The sequence below is a fragment of the Lagenorhynchus albirostris genome, chromosome 16 (genome assembly GCF_949774975.1).
Source record: "Lagenorhynchus albirostris chromosome 16, mLagAlb1.1, whole genome shotgun sequence".
In the NCBI taxonomy this organism is placed as follows: Eukaryota; Metazoa; Chordata; class Mammalia; order Artiodactyla; family Delphinidae; genus Lagenorhynchus; species Lagenorhynchus albirostris.
This window is the reverse complement of record NC_083110.1, coordinates 79,225,661-79,249,882: the sequence shown is the minus strand read 5'-3', so window position 1 is coordinate 79,249,882 and position 24,222 is coordinate 79,225,661. Positions and strand designations below refer to the sequence as shown.

At 45.6% G+C, this 24,222-nt stretch overlaps 1 protein-coding gene across 4 annotated transcripts in view; it reads right to left on the bottom strand.

Annotated features, from left to right (window-relative positions):
• Positions 1 to 24,222, bottom strand: part of DOCK1 (dedicator of cytokinesis 1) — a 529,068-nt gene that overhangs the window by 90,684 nt on the left and 414,162 nt on the right. For all 4 annotated transcript variants that reach the window (XM_060127083.1, XM_060127084.1, XM_060127085.1 and 1 more), the window contains 2 exons: positions 18,127 to 18,227; positions 7,689 to 7,747 (listed from right to left, as the gene is read on the bottom strand). In XM_060127083.1, the coding sequence (XP_059983066.1) occupies positions 7,689 to 7,747; positions 18,127 to 18,227 (160 nt within the window). The remainder of the gene's footprint in view (positions 1 to 7,688; positions 7,748 to 18,126; positions 18,228 to 24,222) is intronic.

Below are 24,222 nucleotides of genomic sequence, written 5' to 3'. Positions count from 1 at the left end.
GAGCCGGTCTCACGGCACATTCGGCTCAGGGCCTGATCCAGTGACAGGTGACTAATTGTAAGAGGATAAATATATCTGACGTCTATTTTTATTTTCTTGGTGGAGACTGCCAATATGATCTCAAACCTGAGCCCATTTGAAAAAAATGGTTTTTTTTTGTTGTTGTTTAAAAGCTGTGTAGAAAATAGGTTGTATACATCTTAGGAAACTGAGATGTGCTCTCGTTAATTTCTAGAGTGGCATCCTCAGCAATGACGCTGGAGGGCAGGATCCAACACCTGAGATTCAGAGCAGCAAAGAAAGGGCCAGGTGGCCGGAGGTGACCCCACGGAGCTAGCCTTAGCCATTTTGAGGGGAAGCTGGGCCAGATCTTGGGAGCAGCCGACATGTTTATTTTTTTTTTTAACTTTCACACATAATTTAATTATTTTGTAAGCAAGGAACCCAATCACGTGGGTTAATGATTACTTCTTGCTGTTACCAAATCCCTGCCCTTCACTGACCACAGTCACAGTTTACATTTGCCCTCCTGGCGGCTTCTCATGCCAGAGGCAGAGGTCCTGGTAGAATGCTGCCAAACACAGACCTGCTGCATTCATCACTGTATTCCAGTCAGCAACGGACAGGGATGAGACGGGACATTTGCTCTCTTAACTGTATCCTTTATGCTGCAAATCAAAAGTCTCTGTCACTTGACTCAGACTATTTAGAACGTAATGACATAATGTCGAGAGAACCAACCATCGGAACACTGGAGGCTTCACGAGGGCCCAGAGGTGGCTTCACAGAGAAGCTTATGCTTCCCTGGGCCCATCCCACTGTCTTCCATTGAAATCGTAGACACGGAGCAAATGAGGAGGAATCAGTTTCAAACTGTGCTCGATCTCAGGGATTCCAGAGATGACCTTGAAAACACTCAGAAGAAAAAAGAAAAGAAAGAAAAGAAAACCCGAGTGTCTGGGGCGCCCATGTGTCAGGCCAGCCTGGGCTTGAGCGGCTTTTGGAGGTTCCCTCTGAGCCAGGAAGTGGTCCTTCAGTTGAAGGTCAGAGAGGAGGGGAGGGTCCCGGGTGAGCTGAGCTGAGACAGCAGCTACTAATCAAACAAGAAGGACGCCTTTTAGTGTGTTAAAAACCAGTGTGAATATCTACCAGGGTGGCTGTCTCTACTTATCCTAAATGATGAGAAAAATATTACCAAGGCGTTTCGGAATGAAGCATTTGAAAACACACCTAAAAGCGTCCTTTTAGGAGAAATAGACTAGCTCACAGTTTGTACTTTAGAGGTGACACTGAACAATTCAGAAGGTGTTGTCACTCTCTCTGGAAGGGCCGGGGTGAAAGATGACCGCAGAGGGCCCTCATGCAGAGGTACATCAGGTCCCCGCTGAAAAGCCTGGCCACAGTGGGTGCAGCCCATCACTCACTGGACTCCAGCACCTAGAAGAGCCCCGGGCTCCCACTTGTCCAGCCGAGAATGACTCCCTCCATGCCATTTCTCTGAACGTCCCTGCCCGCCCTCACCTGCCCCTCCCTCGGAAGGGGCTACAGACAGAACCTTCCTGGCAGGAGTCCCACAGTGTCTGACCTGCCAGGAAACGTGAGAGATGAAGCTGTCAGGGTAGGATCAATTAAAATGAATCATGAACGGTTCCAGGAGCCTTAGCATTTCACTACCGAGATCACCATATATATATATATAAAGCATTATTGAGCACCATATATACAAAAAGCATTACTGAGCACGATATATACAGAAAGCATTATTGAGCACCATATATATAAAAAGCATTACTGAGCACCATATATATAAAAAGCATTACTGAGCACCATATACATAAAAAGCATTATTGAGCGCCATATATATAGAAAGCATTATTGAGCACCATATATATAAAAAGCATTATTGAGCACCATATATACAGAAAGCATTACTGAGCACCATATATGTAAAAAGCATTATTGAGCACCATATATGTAAAAAGCATTATTGAGCGCCATATATATAAAAAGCATTATTGAGCTTCAGAGTTAGAAGGCTCTTGAAAACTTCCGTCCAGCCTCTGCATCTTACAGCCTAGAAAGCTGAGGGAGGGAAGCCCAGACCGACTGCGTCACGCAGCCAGGCAAGAAGTTCCACTCAAGTGGAACTCATATCCAGTCTCTTCCCTCGGAGCCCAGGGTGCCTGCTCTCTCCCCAGGGACGGCAGGAAGACCAAGGACGGGACAGTGCCAGGAAGGTTCTGTGTTGGAGATGCAGCCAGGCACTCTGACACCGAGAGCCAGTACTTTGATGCTGGACATTTCAGCTGCTGCAGCAAAGTCCCAGCGGAGAGTTTCCTTAAGGGGTCCCCAGTTGACTCCAGGACTGATGCCCACACAGCAGGTGGGGAGTGGATTCTCCTCCCAGTGAGAGCACAGGCAGAGAAGTCATCCCCACCAGCTCCTTCTCTCCACCTGGGAGCTCTCGCACTGGATTTTTATCCTGGAGAACCCAGCAGGCGCCTCATGTTAAACCAAGCTTCTTAATTTCCATGTTCTTAGTATTATCCACAGAGTATCGATTTCCCCCCCAAAGAGTTGTACATTTATTTTTCTGGATGAAGACCCATTTGAAAAAGACTCCACCCTTCATACAAATGGAAAGACAAAGAATATTTGGAAATTCTCCTAACATTCCCTAGAGATGTGACAGAGCCTTCCTTCACACACTTCTGCTGACCTCCGGGCACTCAAGAAGGATTAGGAGTCAAAGGCCTCTGAGGAAACCTGGCTTCAGTTGAAAAGAAGCCGCTGTGAACGTACTGACCGCTAAGCCAAGTAGCAGGGCTGGCCCCCAAAACCCTGGCCCTGTCTGCTCAAAGGGCCATCAGGAAGGCGGTGGAGTCCAACGCCACGGCCTTCAGCGAAAACCGTGTTTAGTTTCGTCACCTCGTTTCGTTCTGCCCAAGGAATGTAGGTACATCAGGGCACCTTTCCAGCCACGAAGAAAGCTATTCCAGAAGCACACAGATTGGGATACAGCTAAGGTGCCCCAGCCCTGGTGGAACAAACAAAACCCTGATGCAGTGGGGTGACTAGAGAGCAAAGTGGGCAGTGGCCTGCTTCCTTCTAGAGAAGAAAAGTCACTGGGGGATGGGGAGAGTGGAAGCCCCCCCCACAACAAACCAAGGTAGGATCTGTGTGCCGATCTGAGAGAAGGAAGGAGAGCCTGGGCAGTTCAGAGGCAGAAGCTTGCACAGGACCAGGAGTGGTGCTGAAGAAAGATGCCGGGGCACCTCAGCACAAAACCAGCGGAGGACAGGTGCCAGGAAGAGCTTCGTCTCAACTAGGAGAGGCCAGGTTCACAGAGGACACATAAAGGTGGTGAGGAGACACCAAATTACAATCAGTTGTTTATTCCTTTATAAGGAACATAACCAACAGAATGACATGTCATAGTGGCTAATATTTTAATAGAAAATTCCTTGTTAGATTAATTCACTTATAAATAAAATTAAATTAATTTTATTTATAAGTGAATTAATATTATTCACTTATAAATTCTATTCACAATAGAATTAAAATATTAATTCTATTCACAATAGAATTAAATTCTATTCTATTAAATTCTATTAATTCTATTCACAATAGAATTAAAATATTATTCTAATATTTTAATAGAAAATTCCTTGTTAGATTAATTCACTTAATTAATTCACTTATAAATAAAATTGAATTAATTTCTTATCATTTTTACTTTTTTCTTGCTTATTCTAAGAATACACTTAAGATGAGATCTACCTTCTTACATCTTTACATGTACAATACAGGATCATTAACTTGAGGCACCACGTGTACAGCAGATCTCTAAAATGTATGCATCTTGCAAAACTTCAACGTTTCATCCTTTGACCAACACCTCCCCACTGCTCCCTCGGCACACCCCTGCCCCTGGCAACCACCATTCTGCTCTCTGCTCTAATGAGTTTGACTCCTTCAGAGATCTTATATGTGAGGATTCATGCAGTAACTGTCCATCTGCGACTGGCTTAGTTCACATCCAACAGTGGTCTTCAGGGTCTTCCATTTTTTTTTATATGATGGGATTTCTTTTATTTTAAGGCTGAATAATATTTCATTGTACATATATATACCACATTTTCTTTACCCAGTCATCTGTCGATGGGCATTTAGGTTGTTTCCATATCTCTGTTATTGTGAATAATGCTGCAACGAACATGGGAGTGCAGATATCCAGATTCTAATTCGTTAGAATACATAACCTGGAGTGAGAATGCTGGATCATAGGGTAGTTCTACTTTTATTTTATCGAGGAACCTCCATACACATCATTTTACATTCCCACCAGCTGTGTACATGAGTTCAAATTTCTCTACATCCTTGCAAACACATGATTACCTTTTATTTATTTTCTTCATAACAGCCATCCGAACAGGTGTGAGGCAATAGCTCACTGTGGTTTCTGATTTGCATTTCCCTGATGATTAATGATGTTAAACAACTTTTCATGTACTTACTGGCCATTTGTCTGTCTTCTTTGAAGAAATGTCTATTCAAGTCCTTTGACCACTTTTTAATTGGTTTATTTGTTTTTTTGCTATAGAATTGCAAAAGGAGTTTTTTGCAATATATAAGGAGTTCCTTATATATTCTGGATATTAATCCCTCATCAGACATGGGGTTTGCAAATATATTCTCCCATTACTTTTCATTTTATTGTTTCCTTCCTTTGTTGTGCAAAAGCTTTTTAGTTTGATGTAGTCTACTTGTCTTTTTGGTGCCATTTCCAAGAAATCATTGTCCAGGCCAAGGTCAAAAAGCTTTTCTCCTATGGTTTCTTCTAGGAATTTTATGGTTTCAGGTCTTACATTTAAGTCTTTAGTGTGTTATGAGTTGCTTTTTGTGTATGGCTTAAGAGTCCAATTTCATTCTTTTGCAGGTGGATATCCAGTATTAACAACGCTATTTGTTGTTCACAAACCACTTGTTAAAGTCACTTTCCTTTCTTCACTGTGTATTCTTGGTTTCCTGTCGAAGATCAGTTGACTGCATATGTGTGGGCTTATTTCTGAGCTCTCTCTTCTGTTTCATTGGTCTATGTCTGTCTTTATGCCAGTACCACACTGTTTTGATTTCTATAGCTTTGTAACTTATTTTGAAACCAGGAGGTATAATGCCTCCATCTTTGTTCTTCTTTCTCAGGATTGCTTTGGATATTCAGGGTCTTTTGTGTTTCCACATGATTTTTAGAATTGATTTTTCAATGTCTGTAAAACATTCCACTGGAATTTTGAAAGCGATAACAATATCAAGTCTTCCAATCCATGAACATGAGATGTCTTTACATTTATATGTGTCTCTTTAAATTTCTGTCATCAGTGTTTTGTAATTTTCAGTGTATAAGTCTTTCACCTCCTTGGTTAAGTTTATTCCTAAATATTTTATTCATTTTTATGCTACTGAAAATGGGATTGTTTTCTTAATTTATTTTACAGGCAGTGTGTATAGAAATGCAACTTTTTTTTTCTATGTTGATTTTGTATCCTGCAACTTTTCTGAATTAGTTTGTTAGTTCTAACACTTTTTTGGAGGAGTCTTTAGGGTTCCCTACATATAAGATCATGTCATCTGCAAAGAGAGGTAATTTTACTTCTTCCTTTCTGATCTGGATGCCTTACTTAATTGGTCTGTCCAGACTTCCAGTACTATGTTGAATAGGAGGGGTGAGAGTGAGCATCCTGTCTTGTTTCCAATCTTAGAGAAAAACTATCAGTTTTTTACCACTGAGTATGATATTACTTGACAATATATGCCCTTAACTACGTTAAGTTACACTCCTTCTATACCTAGTTTGTGGAGTTTTTATCATGAAAGGGTTTTGAATTTTGTCCAATGATTTTTCTATATCTATTGAGATAATCTTATTATCCTTCATTCAATTAATGTAGTCTATCACTTTTATTAATTTGCATATGTTGAATCATCTTTGCATCCCAGAGATAAATCCCACTTGTTCCTGGCGTATGACCCTTTAAATGTGCTGTTGAATTCAGTTTGCTAGTATTTGGTTGAGGATTTTTGCATCTGTGTTCATCAGAGATGGTGGCCTATAGATTTCTTTCTTTTTTTTTTTTTGGTAGTGTGTTTGACTTTGGCATCATGGTAATGCTCATGTCATTAAATGAGTTTAGAAGTGTTGCCTGCTCTTCAGTGTTTTAGAAAAGTGTGAAAAGGATTGATATTAATTCTTCTTTAAATGTTGGGTAGTATTCACCAGTGCAGGCATCTTGTCCTGGACTTCTGTTTGTTGTAAGATGATTCAATCTCTTTACTCATTATTGGTCTGTTCAGACTGTCTATTTATTCATAATTCAGTCTCAGTAGGTTGTATTTCTAGGAATGTATCCATTTCTTCTAGGTTGCTGGCACGTTAAGTTTTCACAGTAGTCTCTTATGATCCTTTTTATTTCTACGGCATCAGTTGTAATGTTTCCTCTTTCATTTATGATTTGATTTTTTTGAGTCTCCTCTCCTTTTTTCTTAGTAATTGAGCTAAAGGTTTGTCAATTTTGTTTATCTTTTCAAAAACCCAACTCTTAATTTTATTGATGTTTTCTATCCTCTATTTTGTTTATTTCTTCTCTAATCCTTATTATTTCCTTCCTTTTGGCAACTTTAGGCTTAGGCCTAGTTTTTTTTTGGTTGTTGTTGTTCCTTGAGGTGTAAAGATGGGTTGTTTATTTGAGATCTTTCTTCACCAGTAAGCCAACACTATAGATCAATGGACCTAACAGACATATACAAAACATTTCCCCTAACGGCAGTAGAATACACATTTCTCTCAAGTGCACAAGGAACATTCTCCAGGATATGTCACACATTAGGTCACAAAACAATTGTTAACAAATTTAAGAATATTGAAATCATACCAAGTATCCTTTCCTACCATGATAGAATAAAGCTAGAAATGAATAACAGAAGGAAAATTGGAAAATTCACAAATACTTGGAAGTTTAAAACTGCACTCCTGAACAATCAATGGGTCAAAGAGGAAATCAAAGAGGAAATCAAAAATTATCTTGAGACAAATGAAAAATGAAAAGACAACATACCAAAACTTTGCGATGCAGCAAAAGCCATACTAAGAGGGAAGTTTATAGTGATAAATGCCTATGTTAATTTCTTATCTTAAACACACGTATCCCTTCTTGTTTTGATTGCACAAGTACTCAGTCTACCACCACCTGGTGGCAGTATACCTAAATACAGGGTCTAGTTTTGAGTTGGAGAATAAACCCTTTGGAAGGTAGATTATGTGAAACTGAATACAATAAGTGATGGACTATATAACAGTAGGATGAGCTACATGCTTTGATTCATGAGAAACGGAGAGAATGGTAGTTCTGCCCAGGAGCAAGAGTTCCAAGGCAGAGCTCTGCTCACCTGACACAAGAGGGCGCTCTATTGACTTTTCTGTTTTCTCCACCAATCAGATTTCCTTCCCTTTACTTTGGTCTCCCATCTCTTATTCACTGAAAGCACTTACTGCAAAGGTAGCAATTGCTCTCGGAAGGACAGAAGCTGTTCAGATTTTTAAGATGCCCCAGAGCTGACAAACAGGGCCAGTGGCATCGCCCACCACCGAGTCATGATGTTCACCGTGATGCCCTGAAGTCCCAGTTACTCACCAAGGTTGTACCACATGTCCCTGATTTCGAAGCCAATCTGTCTCCTCATATCTCCGTACCTGAAAACCAGGGACAGGAAAAACGCTGAGTCACTCTATGAAGCATTTGAAAATCAGACTTGGATTATTTTTAAGTGCAATGAAACTCTCCCATCCCTGAGACAAATAAAGAGAGTGTCAAAGCATCAACTTCTTTTGCCACCAAAAGGAACTGAAGGAGGAGGAATCCAGCTAGGGATCTCATTTTCCCATCACCACAGATTACATAAGATCCTCCCCTCTGTGGAAACATGGGGGAGGTGGTGGAGAGAAATGAAAGTATTTTCCTTTCTTCAGTCTCTAATGGCAGGAGAAAGAGAACCCGGCTCCTTGGCTTGAGGGGGAGTTTGTTTTCCACGCATGTTATAAGCATCCAGGAACCAGACACCAAATGACATCCTACAGCCCGGCACACAATAAGCAGTTCTCATATGTTAAATTAAGCCCTGGAGTCTTAGACAATCAGAGCAGGAAAGGCCTCTTTCATACAGCTCCCAGCTCCTGGCTCTTTATCACTTTCAATGTAAGGAAGGGCTTAACACGAAAAGATGTCAACAAACATTCCCCTGTTTTTATGTACCAGCAAAAATAAATGCTAATTTTCTTCCCAGTGGGTCAGCAGAGGGGGTGTGTGTTTCATGAGTAAACAGAATTTGATGTTTCAGAAGATAAACCTTTATTAGTTTGTGAGCAATTTAACATTTTCCTTTATTGCCTAAGGAAAAGGCTGATTCTATTACAAATAATAATTTGCAAAATTATCCTACAGTGTTACAGTGTAGCAGCTGTGTCGTGGCGCCTGCTCTGTGCGTCCTTATGTCAGCTCATGTGGGAAGAAAAGCTCTGATTACAGATGACCGACTTGTGCCTCCACAGGTAGAGATCCGGCTGGTAAATCAACAGCTCCAGCTGGCTGCTACCCTTTATCAAAGTCTCGGGTACCCTAAGCACCCGTCTGTCACTTACAGCAGGAAAGGACAGCAGACCCTGTGAGAATCTCAACCAGGAAAGATGAACGCACCCAGCAGCTCCTCTTTGGAGAATTCAACCTTGGGAGCATCACAGCCGGACAGGTGCCTGGGCATTCACTGTACCCGTGGAGAAACTGAAGTGAGAGGGCAGTGTTGCACCCCTTCCTCCGAGGACAAGCTGGTCCTCTGAGGTGAATGTACGACCTTCCAGTCCAGCCCGACACCAGGGGAGCGCTGGTGCAGGTAAATTCGGTGAGTGAGAGAGAGGGGATCTCTGCCCAGGAATGCTCCCAGCACCAAGCCACAGGGAGCAGGGACCGGGCCACCCTTCTGCGCCTAGCTGGCACCCAGAAGTGCCCCAGGGGCACAGGATCTGAGCACCAGCGAGGCGTGCACCCTTTTGAGGCTTGCAGAGCCGTTTTCCAATCCCCATTTTGCTCCTGTAGGAATGACAGAGGGGTCCCAGCACCCAGGCCTGGAGAGGATGTGGGTGGCTGCATGATGACTGGGAAGACCGTTCTCTGGGCATTTACCAGGAGAATAGGACCGGGGACAGGAAAACCACGCTCCAACCAGGGCAGATGCTTCCTCCTCAGGCTGGAGGGGTCTGCGCTGTCCAGGGGGATAAGCTGCCTTTCAGGGGAGCAGATGTCTGGGGAGGTGAGGAGTGTGGCATCGCAGGGAGGACCCCGAGAACGTAAACACCCCAGCCCCTGCTGCCAGGTGTTCAGACCTCAACACAGTGAGGACGCCAGAGGCCCAGAGGAGGCGAGAACCTGTCCCAGGGGTGGGCCTGTCACTAACTCAAGCTTAAAGACTCTTAACTGCCAAGCAACTCCTTCTCAGCCCGGAACAGTATCTCTTGAAAAATACAAATGGTTAAAGCCAGGCCGACCTCCATCAGTGTCTGCGCCTTGCTGGCCCGACTCAACTTCCTCTTCCAGGTCTTACAATAATTCAAATCAAACCCCAAAGTTCAGAAGGATAAAGCGCAGGACAGCCTTGGCAGCAGCGGGCTCACAGGTTGGGTTCGGATCACCAGGAGTGACCCAATGGATGCCTCAGGCCCTACAGTGACTGCTGTCTGTCCAGCGCTGGACTTGACCCGGGGACCCCAGGAGGCATGTGAGGAGAGGGAAGCCGACCCCGTCCTGTCTCTCCGCCCAGCGCCTCTGTTCCTGGTGCCGGCGGAGCGTGAGGGGCTCAAGGATGCCTGAGTTACATTTTTCAGTGACGCTTCACTGTCTTCTACATGGGGAATGATGTGTCTTCACAGTATTTCAGAACGGGGGGATTAGCAAAGATCTGAGAGCACGTCGCTCAGGAGAGTAAAGCCTCTGGCAGAAAGGTGCTAAAAATGCCATTATAATAGTCAAGTAAGACACAGGTGCTCGAGGCTGGTACAAGATGAGTACAGAGCTGGAAGGTAAAGGGCAGGATGGAATCTCTCCAGCAGTAAGATTGATCTTTTCTCTCATTTTAATAAGAAGGCAGCTTTGACAAATCTATACACTTCTCAGCGTAATCCCCAAATGGAGTCACAGCTGTCACCAGAACTTAAGAGGGATTCCTGAACCATTTGTAATCCTTGCCCCAAGGAGGAGAAAAAAGCAGTAATGGAGTGTATCTGGGATCATGCTCCTACCTGGAGAGAGAATTCCAGAGCTGGTGGCAGCCTTAGAGATCGTTACTAAGTCCATGACTAACGATTTATAGTTGAGGGAACTGAACTAGTCCTGCGGGAGAAGCAAAATGACTTGGCCATGGTCACAGGGCAAGGGGAGAAGAGATGGCACAAGTCTCCAGACTCCCAAAGGATTCCTGTTCTTCACCCCCAGCATGCATCTCGAGGACCAGAGAGGGCAGACTTCCACGATGCCGCAGCACAGCACTGCGTCTCACCCCTCAAAGTGCATGTGTGGTGTGTTTCATTTGATTTGATTCTCACAGTAAGACCACAAGGTGAGGAAGAAGACGTTCCCGTAGCTGTCTTCCCACTGAGGAAGCAGATTCCTGGGGGTGAAATGACGTGCCTGTTTCTGCAAATCCGGAGTCACCTGGTGCTTCCCACCACCCCCAGGTCGCCTGTGCCCACCCACAAAGTGAGTGGACAACTCCAGACGGCCAGCCCGAGGGAGCCCCCAGGAGGCATCCTTTAGACAGCCCAGGTAGATGGCAGATCCCACATCCAGGCCTGTAACTCTGACCCAAAATAGCATGACTCTGGTCTCTGAGACCTTACCTTAGCACCTGCTTTCCTGAATCTTTGCCCCCAAAAGCAGAAATCCCATGTCCACCAGAGAGAGCCCAAGCCTGGGGGTAAGACCAACCTGAGACCAAATCTAAGCACACTGGGAAAATTACCTGACCACTCTGACCCTTGGTCTCCCCATGTGTAGTACTGGGATAATGATGGCATGATGCTCATCTATCTCCCAGGCCTTTGGGAGAACGAGGACACGGTGCCCTCGTCTGTCCTAACAAGCAACGAAGCCAGGCTGGTCCTTCCTTTAAAAGTTCAGAGTGGGCCTCATCACAGCATCCCCTTCATGGTTGCAATGGTCTTTTAGATTAATTTGTTCTGTAAGCATTATTCATTGTTTAATGAATTACTAAATGCTTACTGAAGGCCAGGCACAGAGCTAATATGGGGCCACTAATATAATGTGGGAAAGAGACACAATCCACAGACCTGAGGGACTATTAGCATGCAGCAGAAATGGGCATTAAACAGTCATACGAAACTCACACATATATGTATATATAGTAGTTTTTTTTTGTTATTATTTATGTTTTTTTGGAGGCCATGGTAACAGTTCTTTAGGAAAAACTGGAGGAGTGGGTCCAGGTTGGCTGTGGGAGAAGCTCTCTTAGACAGTAATATTTACTCAAGATTTGAAAAAGGAAAGGTGTAATCCAGACAGAGAGGGGAAGAGACCAGCAGGTGCAAAGGCCCTGTGGCGGGGTGGGGGTGGGGGTAGGTGAGTATACGGACCAAAGAAGGCAGTGAGACTGGAGGACAGGGAGCTTGCCTGACTCCTTCCCCTCAAGAGGAGGGGTGTGCTGTGAACCAAGGCTGCAGAGGCAGGTTTATAAGTATTTTTTTTAAGTTTCAAAAACTCTTTTGCAATAAGAAATATACTTTACTAAGCAGCATGCATAAAAATGTACGTATACAAAAGTTCTATGAAATAAGACTTAACTTTACTACCTGCCATCAATTCTGATGCTTCCTTATATTCTATGTCACTGAAAAAAAAAAAAGGGGAAAAAATGTATGCTGGTCTTGGGTCGTGTGGGTTGACTTGTGTCCTCCATAAAGATCTGTTAAAGCCCTAACCCCTACTACCTGTGAATGTGACCCCCTAAAGAGGGTCTTTACAAGATGTAATCCTGTTAAGATAAGGTCATGCTGGATGGGGCGGGCCTTAAATCCAAGAACTGGCATCATTATAAGGAGAGGGATACATTTAGAGACACAGACAAACAAGGCTGAAGGCCACGTGAAGAGGGAGGCAGAGACGAGAGTTATACAGCCACGGCCACGGAGCACCAGGGATGGGGGCCACAGCCACGGAGCGCCAAGGATGGGCGCCACCCACCCCCAGAAGATAGGAGAGAGGCACGGACAAGGTCTTCCCTCTGAGCTTCCAGAAGGAACCAACTCTGCTGATGCCTTGGCTTCAGCCTCTGGCCTCTGTAACTGTGAGGCAATAAATTCCTGTTGTTTCCCTTAGTTTGTGTTGTTACATTATGGCAGATGACTCTAAGAAATTAATACAATGGCCCATTAAGTTGCTATCCCAGCCCAGTGAAGGGCTGAGATGCACAATTTAAAAACTGCTGTCTTAAGGAAAGAGAACAGAATAAGAAGGCCCAACACCAAGACTTGAGGAGCTGTTGCACTTAATGGGTGGAGGGAGGAGTCTGAGCCTGACAAGGGAGCGGCGGAGAGGCCAAAACGCTAGGAGGGAAACCTACAGAGGGGTTCTGGGAGCCCAGGACAGAGCTGGCCCGCAGCCAGCATCGGGAGTGGGTGTGGGTGTGCAGTGAGAGAGGCACGGAGGGAGCTGGAGGGAGATGATGGGTGGGGTGAGACACTGTTATTTTTATGGGAAAGACTGGTAAGTTCTGGGGAGGTGGGAGGAGACGGGACCCCAAATGTGACGGACGGGAATAAGCCTTACTAGACACAGGGGTCTGATGTGTCCTCCACTGCATAAAGTTTTATCACGTTCAATAAAATTCAGCATCACTGGGCAGGGGGATGAGGGGGTGGTGGGATGAACTGGGAGATTGGGATTGACATATATGCACTAATATGTACAAAACAGATAACTCAGGAGACACTGCTGTATAAAAAAATAAAATTAAAAAAGTTTTTTTAAGAAAGAAAATAAATATGTGCACACAAAAACATTCAGCATCACTAAAAGAAGATGTGGTATATAGTTACAATGGAATATTACTCAGCCATAAAAAGGAATGAAATAATGCCATTTGCAGCAACACGGATGGGCCTAGAGATTGTCATACTGAGTGAAGTAAGTCAGACAGAGAAAGACAAAGACCATATAGTATCACTTGTATGTGGAATCTAAAGTATAATACAAATGAATTTATTTATAATACAGAAAGAGACTCAGAAAACAAACTTATGGCTACCAAAGGGGAAAGGGATTGGAGGAGGAATAAATTAGGAGTATGGGATTAACAGATACACGCTACTTTATATAAAAGAAGTAAGCAATAATGACTTACTGTATAGCACAGGGAACTATATTCACTATCTATTCACTATATATCTATTCACTATTCACTATAATGGAAAATAATCTGAAAAAAATATATAACTGAATCACTTTGCTGTACACCAGAAACTAACACAATGTTATAAATCAACTATACTTCAACTACAAAAAAAAAAAAAGAATACAGCATCGCTAATGCATGTGGGACACTTAATTAACTCTTCGAAAAGGACCTTAGCACAGGTTACAGCTTGTGAGTCCATCTCCTTGGGTCCCCTTCTATTTCTTAGTACATAGTGAATTTATCTGGAATAATTTGAGTCTCTTGGGAAAAAAATTAGCACAAACACAAATAATTTCCTTTTATAATTTGGAACGTTCAACTCCAGCTTCAGATTAGGTCACACTGCAAAGCAAGGCTTGTCACTGTGTACTTCTTTCCTTTTGGTTTCCCTAAAAAGTAATGTGTACAGTATGAATTAACACACTGATGTTTCAGAACCCAGTGTTTGGAAACACTGTGATATTTTGGTCCAGTAGTGAAACCTGTCCTCTTAGAAGAGGCAGTGAGCTGAGGATAGACTTCTATAGGAAAAACGAGACGAACCAGAAAAGGATGGGAAACATCCCGGGACCAACTGGGGAGAGGGTACCATGAAGAACCCACATTAATCAAGTAGGTTCAAATCCACTGACCTGGGCTTGGCCATCACACTTTACCCTCTCGGGCTGGAATTTTTAAATGGGCATTTTATGCTTAGAGCTGCTGGAGGCCCAGTCATGAACCCCTTTCCTCTTCAAGAAGGCAGTCTGGTCCTGAACACAGAAGGCCAGTTGCAGTCACATCGCCCCATTGCCCCAACGCTAGGACGCACGATGTCTTACAAACTAAAATGGTCAAGCTGGCAGCTAATCCAGAGCCAGCTCTTTCACATTTGACTCACGCTTCCGGAGCCCCCGTAACGTGCAAGGCGTGGGGGATGGAGGACGGGACATTCAGGAAGGTCAGGGTTAGCATTCTGTCGCCTTCTCTGTCTGTTAGGAGTCACTAGCGCCAAGGATGTCTGAAGGTGAGTCCGTTAAATGTTCTCATTATGGACTTCGCTTCCTAGAGGTTATTCATTTTGTGGATCATTGCCAAATCTTGTGTTCAGTTTGGGTTTGACTTAATCAGTGTTCTGCACGCTACATGGCCCATTCTTTGATGTTACTCCCATGTGCTTTGGGGAATGCGTTTGGAATAAATATCCTAGTTATCTCCCCAACCTAGGTCACCAGGAGGACGGGAAGCTTAACAAGAGGGAACGAACAGGCAGATCTTCTGATACTGGGATTTTCTGTTGTTCTGAGCCACAGCGCTGTGGACCAGGCAGGCGGGAGGAGGTGCAGGCCGCGGCAGAGAGGAAGGGCCGCGCTGGGGGCAGAGGGGGCTCATGCCGAAGCCCTGGGTTGGATTCACAAACCCTACAGCAGTAGATGAGCCGACGTGGACAGCCAGAGGCTAGTAAACAGGGGGGCATCACTCCACTCTCAGACCCCACGGCCTTTCCCTCTAGAAGAAAATAACCCCCTGAATTACGCTCCACTGTGCCGGAAACCAGCAGCCCGCCATTAGCTCAGACGCCTGGGGTTAGTCCCCGTGTCACCTGGTCCCTCGCACCTTGACCCCAAGTTCCGATCACTCCAGGCCCGGCCACTCACTTACACTTCAGCAACGCAGAGCATTTCTGCTTACAGAGTGGGCCCTGCCCCTTAGGACGCGATGACCCCTTTTGCAAATGGCTGTTTGCTGACAAGGGGGTCAGTCAATCAGTCTGGTGAACATCTCAGCCACCTTCGCCACCCAGGCCGAGTCCTACATGCCCACCTCCGGGCTGCCAAGGCACCTGGGGAGCACTTCCGTTCTACTCCAATCATGTAATTTTGCACAGCTACCTGCCCCCTAGACTGTGAACTTTGTGTCTCTGGGTGCCAAGCACCAGGACTCTAGTGCCATGAGTACATGGCACAATGTGAAACAAATTAAAACGTTTCTAAGGCACTAGGAAATTTAAGCATTTGGGTAGGACCATCTCCTAATATTTCTCATGCAGGTTTTGCTATTTAGAAATTAAAACTGCACATGGATGATAAAGTGTTTAAGGTGTAGCAAGAGGCAGGGTGAATACAACGAACAGGGGAACCCACGTTTTATCTCAGCCACGCGGCCTCATAGGCCAGGAGCGCTTAACATAGATGCTGGAAATTCCTCCTCCTCCGCGGCCTGTCACGGCCACACACTGAACCTGCGCCCCTGGGAGAGGGCCCCTCGGACTGCACAGGCGCTGAGACACTCCTGCAAAGCCAATTTCTGAAATGTTTGGGGCTTCTTCCCTCGGGGGACCCATGAGACAATTCCAAAGGGAAAATCTGGAGTCTCTCCTTGCCACGGCTGTGAGAGACAGAATTCTAAAAGCCCGATTCGGAGGCCCTCTGGGAGGGGCGACACCAGCTGGCTGTGTTTAATTCTCCTTGGCTTTGAAGCCTCAGAAGGCACAGCACGATGTGGGAAGCAAACGTTTTCTCTGGTGGACAAGGCCCTGTGTGGTGAATGCGTGTATTGGTGTCGCTCTAGCTTAGATTTTAATGCTCTCACAAACAAGGAAAGGGCCCAGGGAGAGACACAGGCCCCGCCCTGACCGGAGAATGTTCAAATCAAATGGTTTTATTCTCCAAACCGTGAAGGAGATGTTAGCTCTTTTCAGGCAGATTTCCGGTTTAAACTCAATTCTTCTCCGCAGGCATCTCTAAGGGTAGGATGCGCTACAAGCTTGGCAAGGAATGGGCACCAGTGTCGGCTGGAGCTGGGTCTGGACCCCGGCCTCACCCCACGTGAGCACTGCACACAGGGGGGCAGGACAGGATAACCAGGGCTCTGGAGGGCTCTGGTGGGGAGAGGCTAGGGCCGAGTCCTGTGTGTGCTGGTTACTAGTGTTTCCATTACAAACAGCTTTCGCCATGACAGCCTTTCATCAAGGACAGCAAGCTGGGAGCCACCCCTAACTTCCTGGGAGCACTGAGGGAATGTACATTTCACAAAGTGGTAGCATTCCTGTTGAGCCAGTCCCCGGAAGGTGCTGCCTAGAAGAGTCTGTCTCCTGAGCCAAGATGAGGGTTAAACTCTGCTGGCTCGGAGCAGGGGCCATCTTCCCTGCCATCGCCGCTGGGCACCCACTGGGCACACGCCACCCGGGGTGCATTTCCCTTTCTGAAGAAGGAACACTTGTCTCTATCAACGGCCAACAGACCAGTCATTCAACTGCGGAAGCTTGAAGGAAAGACGGCCCGATGTTTTGTTTTGTTTTTGTTTTCTTTTCGGCTGCTACACGTGGCATGAGGGATCTTAGTTCCCCGACCAGGGATCAAACTTGGGAAGCAGGGAGTCTTAACCACTGGGAAGGGAAGCCAGGGAAGTCCCAAGATGACCCGATGAAAGCTGACTTTTAGATGGCTCAGGGAAGGATTTAAGGTTCTAAAAGCAGCCCAGCTAAACGTCTCGGGCTCTGAACTGCCCGAGTTAGAATGACTCAGTGTGAGACACGGGACCCTGGTTCACAACCTGCTTCACTTCCTCGTCTGGAAAATAAAGATGATAAGAGAACCTATGGAATAGTTTTGGTTTTTGTTCGAATGATTCTATGTGAAAAATGCATAAAACGTTCTTAGAAAGCCACTGGCAGGTCACGCGTGCTCTGTAAATATCGGCTGAACTACTTCTTACTCCCCAGGGATGGTGTGCTTTCCATTTGGTCTGCAAGGGAGACACACTCTCCTGGGATACTAGGAGGGCTGAGCGGCTGTCCCCCTCTGAGAGGCCCTGGAATCTCTAACCTCAGTGATGGTACCAGGCTGGCAATGCCTTGGAACCGTCAACACGGCTCAGAGGGATTACGAAGTGATGAACAGGGACAGATGACTTAGCAACGTGATGTACTGATGGAAGGGGCCCCCAGAGAACTGAGACGCTGGTGAAACTGAGGCAGAGAGAGAGGTGGCAAGGCCCTCAGAGTGCCCAAGGGTTGCAAAGAAACCCACGTAAGGGTTCTTTTGCTGACCCTGGACCAGGAGCTGTTCAGGATGCAGTGCTGAAGGAGCCAGGCAGGGATCCTGGCTTCCCCGGGGCTTCTCAGACGTTTTCAGGATAATCCAAGGGCTAGTTAAGCACTTTCAGATCTCCCGCCTGGAAGAGGACCGGGGTCATCTCTTGCAAAGAAGGAACCCCAGATGACTCATCACTCTGCGATGAGTTGGTCCACAATCCCAAGACGCCAACAGCTTCCGTCAGAAGCTTCCTTGTTTGAAGCAGCGTTGGAGAATTAAGCAACACAGCAAACCACACGTGGTGTGACATGAGCACGGTGCACAGCAAAAGCAATTATCTCCCGAAACTCCCATTCTGTTCGGTGCTAATAGTCCTGAATGACACTGACTGACCTGCAACCCACCAGAATGAAGCTGTAGTTTTAGATCTGCATTCATGGGTTACAAAAGGCAATACTCAATTCACGGTGTGAAACCACCCTCTCGTTACACCATGATTACACCTCAACTGGTACCCAGTTGGCTTAGACGACGCAAGAAGACTGTGCTAATAGAACTGCAGGCTCCTGCCCGTGCCTTTGGGGCTACGTGGACTTACTTGTTAAGGATTTTCCCTCTCTTTGCACTTGAAAAATTCTCCAGCTGCAAGGACTCTTGAGTGAGGAAAGCGACAGCCAGGTGAAAATAGTTGTTCCACAGCTGAAACCAAAAAGGGGAGATGCTAAGGTGCCGAACCGATTAATACAGGATCTCAGAAACGCTCCGAGACGTTTAGAATAGCATTTGCCCAGCACACACTTCTGAAAGGTTTGAAAGCCACACTCTCTACATACACATTGCTAACAGCCACTCACGGTGTGGTTCAGGGCCAAGCATGGGCTCTGACAGTGCATGCAGTCAGATCCCAGCTCAGCCACTTACTCAGGCAGGCACTCTAACCTCTCTGTGCCTCGGTTTCCTCAGGTAAAGTGGGAATTTCAACAGTACCTACCTGATAGGACTGCTAAAGGACGGAGGGAGTAAAGACATGCAGTGCCCATCCAGTGGTGCCGGGAGCATGGTAAGCACGTAATAAATATTAGCTGTTATTAATACTGTATGATGGAGCCCCTTACCTCATAGTACACAGCAAGTCCCCTACATATGAAGGAGTTCCGAGAGCGCGTTCGTAAGTCCAACTTGGTCGTAAGTCCAACAAAGTCAGCCTAGGTACCCAACTAACACAATCAGCTATTACCACTGCTTTTACGCTTGCTTCCGGACGTCCCGGGCTTGAAATAAAGATACGGTACTACTGTACTCTATACAGTACTGTAAAGTACACAAAAGCACAACCGATTGTAGAGGATACACGCAAGGGACAATGTACGCCAGACGCGTGAACTAACGTACGTGATTGGACATGCGAATGCACATTTGCATTTTTGAAAGTTCACAACGTGAAGGTTCGTAGGTAGGGGACTTACTGTATAGATTTATATAATTTATCATTTTTATGAGACTAAAAATATATACACACTAGAAAATTGAGCAAAACGTAAAAAGATCCAACATTTCATATTTCAAGGACTTACAGACTGTACGTGGCTTAAATGACAATTTAGTATAAAATCATTTTGTCCTCGTAAAGCTCTTCACTGGAAGCTCTGTGTATCTGGACACAGTATCCCATAAAAGTGTTCTTCAACAAGAAGTGTTATGATGGGTAGATTCCTGAAGTCATGAAACTAAGACCCCCTGATTAGGTCAATGTTTAAGAGCAGGTGAAGAAGATTTACATGAAGGATGAATTCTTGGATCATGAATGGGGGCTTTTCGCTTGAACTCAATACATGACACGGGCACACCCCTCACTGCCCAGGGGAGAAACCTGGGACTTATGCTGGGCTTTGTCCCTCACAGCATCCCACCGTTTCAATCAGCAAGTCCTTCTGCTTCCCCTTATAAATCCCTCCCAGGCCCACCCACTTTGTCTCAGGGCTGGGGTATCACCCACCCCAGGTCAGCATCATCCCTCACAGACCAGAACATCCCGCTTCCTGTTTCCTGTCCTCGCCTCGTCCCACAGGGCAGCCAGAGGGAACTGACACTAATCGGAGGGGGCCACACCCCAGCTCAAACCTCTTCAGGAACTTCCCACACGTTTCCGGTCAGAACAGAGTTTGAAGGGGAGTCCCGCTGCCTGGTTCCCTCTGCTTCTGCCTTGCAGCAGCCTTTCCATCCACACTCTGCATGCTTGTCTTCCCATCAGATCCTCGAGCTGATGCTCTCCCCACCCCTGGGCCTTTGCAGATGCCGGGTCCACCCCCCTCTCCTCCCTCACTGGGTCTTAGCATACCAGGACCAGGTGTGTTCTGCCCTCTCCGCGCCCTCGAGCACCTTGGTCTGTCCCTACAGTCCTGCCCTAATCGTCCTCCCTTTACACTCCACGATACACAGGGTGGGGGCAGGATTCCGGTTCTGGGGCAGAGCCTGGCTCAAAGTAAGTGATTCATCAGGAATAATCAATGTTTGAGGGACGAACCCATGGGGATTTCTCAAATGCAAATGAAAACTCTATGGACACTTCCTCCAGACTGCTTCCATCTGCATCCTCTCTCAGAGGGCGGCACCCGAGGGTGGGGGAGCGCAGGTGAGAGATAAGCGGGGAGACCCTCCCCCTCCCCCCCGGGAACTGCAGCAAGGGGCTCGGAGACTGGCCATCACAGATACTCCTCAGCGGACCATTCCTGTACCACAGGATATTCCAGGGGAACTTTCACCTGCTCTCAGTGGGAAAGAGCTGGACAGAGTTGCCATCACATGTCCAAGCTCCAAGGTGCCTTCAACGATCTTAGGAAGAAATTTGTGGGTATTGGTTTTCTTATTTACAAAACAGGGATAATATTCATTGCATCAAATGAGATGGTTACACAGAGTTACGTAAAAACAAGGTGTTAACAGTAATGACTCTATTTTCAGCGACCAGAGAAATAAGAGGAAACTTTCCAGCATGGATGTAGCTAGGAGTGCAGTGGGCTTCATTTATCCGGTGCTCCTCAGGAACTGGCATTTCTTCAGGAACAGAGCAGCTCATTCCCAGGTAAGGGCTGGTCTTCCCATTTCACAGATGAGGTTCAGAGACTTGCTCCAAACCACAAAAAAAAAACACGTGAAGCAGAACAAGGGTCTCCAGCGGGCCATCCTGGACCTCACAGGCCACACTCTTTCCCGCCCACAAACGCACTTTCTCTTTTAGGCCTTTTTGTAATAGAAGGGGTGACTCAAGTCAATAAAGTACAAGTCGCTTCCTTTGTTTTTGGAACTAACACCTCCCTGCTATCGCCACCCACCTCCCAGCAGCGCCCTCCTCTCACAGCACTGGCAGGGGTCCCTGGCCACGTCTGGGTGAGGGGCACCACTAGAGCAGGACCCAGAACGTATTTTAATGTATACCTGCTGCCCATAAAAACAACATCGACAAAAATATGAATGTGTCTTTTTAAATGCCAGTTTCACTAACTCTATATTCCTTCTCTTCACTCACACAGCGGCCAGGACGACAGCTGAGCCGCAAGTCTCCTGAAAACCCTGCCCTGGGAGATATTTAGGGGAACTGCGTAGTCCAACGCCCTGAAGAAGGACGTTCCCTCGTGGCCCACGTGCCTGGCGACTCAGTTTCCACCTGTAAAGCAAGACTGGGACCCACAGGAGATTTTTACATCCTTAGGAATGAGGAGGCTGCCTATCGTGCACCTCAAAAATCCCCTGGCCATTGTCAGAGCCTGAACAGGACGAGGGGGCCCCCCAGGAGTTGGGAGCATCTGGCATGGGGGGCAGGGGTCATGACTTTTGTGATGCTCCTCCCAAGGGTGCAGCCTGGGTCTAAGCACTGGGGAACCTGAGGCAACCCAAGTGCAGGGCCGTCTGCAAACCCAGATCCGGGCTCTGCAAGAGTGCCGAGGACAGAACAGCCAGGAAGGAGTGAGCAACTGTTGTAGCCTGAAGGAGACGAAAGACACACAGAAACTGAACGCATCGGGGGAGGGAGGGATGAACAGGAGGAGGACGAGGATTTTTAGGGCAATGGAACTGGATGCAAGTCATTCTCCATTTGTCCAAACCCACAGAGTGGACAAAACGTCTACAGTGTACTGTAATGTAAAGTAAGGACTCGGTGATTACGATGCGTGAGTGTAGGTCCATCAGTTGTAACAATGTACCATCTGGTGGGGGATGTTGATAGTGGGGTAGCTTCGTGTGCAGGAGGCGGGGGTCTACGGGAAATCTCTTCACCTCTCTCTCAATTTTGCTGTGAACTTGAAACTGTCATTAATAAAGTCTTTTAAAAATCACATAAAAGTACAAACATTAAAAAAAACACAAACCCTGTAAGCTACGCATGATTTCAGATGTGACAACTAACGGCATTTGTGATGCTGACCTCTGAAGGATGGGATTGGGACGACTGAACTTGAATGTGGTCTGAGGACTGGTTAGGGGTGATGAGAATGTAAGTTTCCTTTGGTATTCTTACTCTAGTTAGGCAGGGAACAGTCTCTGTTTGTATGAAATATATACTACAGATCTGGGGAGGTGATAGGGTGTCAGGCTGGCAGCTCACTAGGATAAGGTTAAGAAAAAAAAGTTCTTCGTACCATACTTGCTGGAAATGAGAAGCAGACTGAGGAGGGACAGAGGGAAGCAGTAGCAGCCCACAGGGATGACTAGTTAAAGGAGAAGGAAGTGTCAGGAGAGAGAACTGTGCAGGGAATGTTAGAACATAAAAATGCACCTTGTGGGAGCGGCCGCTGCCTGGACCACACGCTGAAGGCGGCCTCGGCCACATGGCACCCAAGCCTCCCCCTGGGGGTGAGAGGGTGGGAGCCCCCCAAAGTGGAACAATCAAATGCACTTCACACTTGCCAAGGGACGAAGGCCAAAAGGGCTCATTGCAGCCAAGGTGTTGGGCCTGAAGGGAGCGTCCAGAGAGGACCGTATGCATGAAACAATGCGCAAGCTCAGCGATAACCAGTAAGCCCACACCCACCGCAATCACACCTGAAACACACAGCCATCTCACGTGACAGGCACGGCCTACACGGATAAAAGAAAACCTAATGAAGGACACAGAAAAAGGCCTAAATATTCCTGTGTGGGATGGGAAAAAATAAATACTGCCACGTACTCCCCGAAATGCTGTTACATTTCCCCTACAATTATTTATGAATTCAACAGAATTCTAGTTAAAATGTAAACAGCATTTTTAAGAAGTTTAACAAGGTGATTTTGAATTTCACACAGAAGAGGAAATGCGCAGAAAGAGTCAAGATAATTTTGCAATAACACACTAACGGGGAAGTCCTGGTTATACTAGCTGGGTATAAAACCCATAGGTAATAACACAGAAAACAGAACTGTACCCACATGCATTCGTAATTAAGAGTTTCCTCGGTGGCAGTTCAAATCACTGGGAAAGAAGAAACTATTTATAATGTGAAATAAAATTCATATGTTATTTAAACATAAAAATTCTTCTCTGCCCTTTGGACACCTTTCTTCCCTCACTGTGCATTGTATATATGCATTAGGCATTGACCAAACCTCCCCCATCAGCAGAAAATAGCTGCTCAACCATAAAGAGAAACATTCTCCTCGCATCAACAAGACAACTCCTTAAAAGACAACATCCCTTCTTGACCTTGTAAGGGGTCACATGACCCAAGTGGATGACTTAGATCTGGATTATGTAAACTGTCAATAATATGTCATTTGATGTACCACCCTCTGTCTCAAAAAAACTTATATAAGTGTGTCTTGATTTCTAACTGACAGAACAGTTCTCAGAGCTTTCTGAGATGTTCTTCCTGGGTTATAATCCTCAAATTCAGCTTGAATTAAATTTTCCAATTCTTAGACTGACTAATTTTTTGTCCACAATAAAATAATGTGGGAAAAAGTGAAGTTAAACTCTGACCCCTAACACTAAGTATAGAAAATGCAGATGCATATAAAGAACAAGGACCAACTGTATAGCACAGTGATGTATATTCAATGTCTTGTAATAACCTATAATGGAAAAGAATCTGAAAAAGAATATAGATGTATATATTTTATGTATATATACATATGTGTATCTGAATCACTTTGCTGTACACTTAAAGCAAACACAACTGTAAATCAACTATACTTCAATTTTTCAAAAATCATTAAAAAAAGAAATCACAGATGGATTAATCATTGGAAAGTTAAAAAAAAAGCAGAACTATAAAGGTATTATCAGAGACTATCTACATAAAGAATAGTTAAATTTATAATCAAAGATGGATTTGCCAAGCAAAACATAAAACCCCAAAGCCATAAAAGAACTGACACATTTAACTACAGAAAAATCAAATATTTCTATACGATAAACCTAAACCCATGACTAGGCTACATCAAGAATTCCAACTTACAAAAAAGTACGACAAATAGCCCAAGAGAACAGCGAGCAGAGGAAATGATCAGACGGTTCACACTAGAAATCCTCACAGCCAGTTAGTATTCTCAACCCAACTAGCAATCAGAGAAATACCAATAAAAACAAGAGTCAACAATTTTAAAGAAGTTGGTATGGGAGAAGACTCTAGACGATGACTGCTCTCAGAGACGGCTGGTGAGATTGCAAATTGCTAGAGCGTTTTAGGTCGGTAATTTATTAGTGTCCATGAAGCTT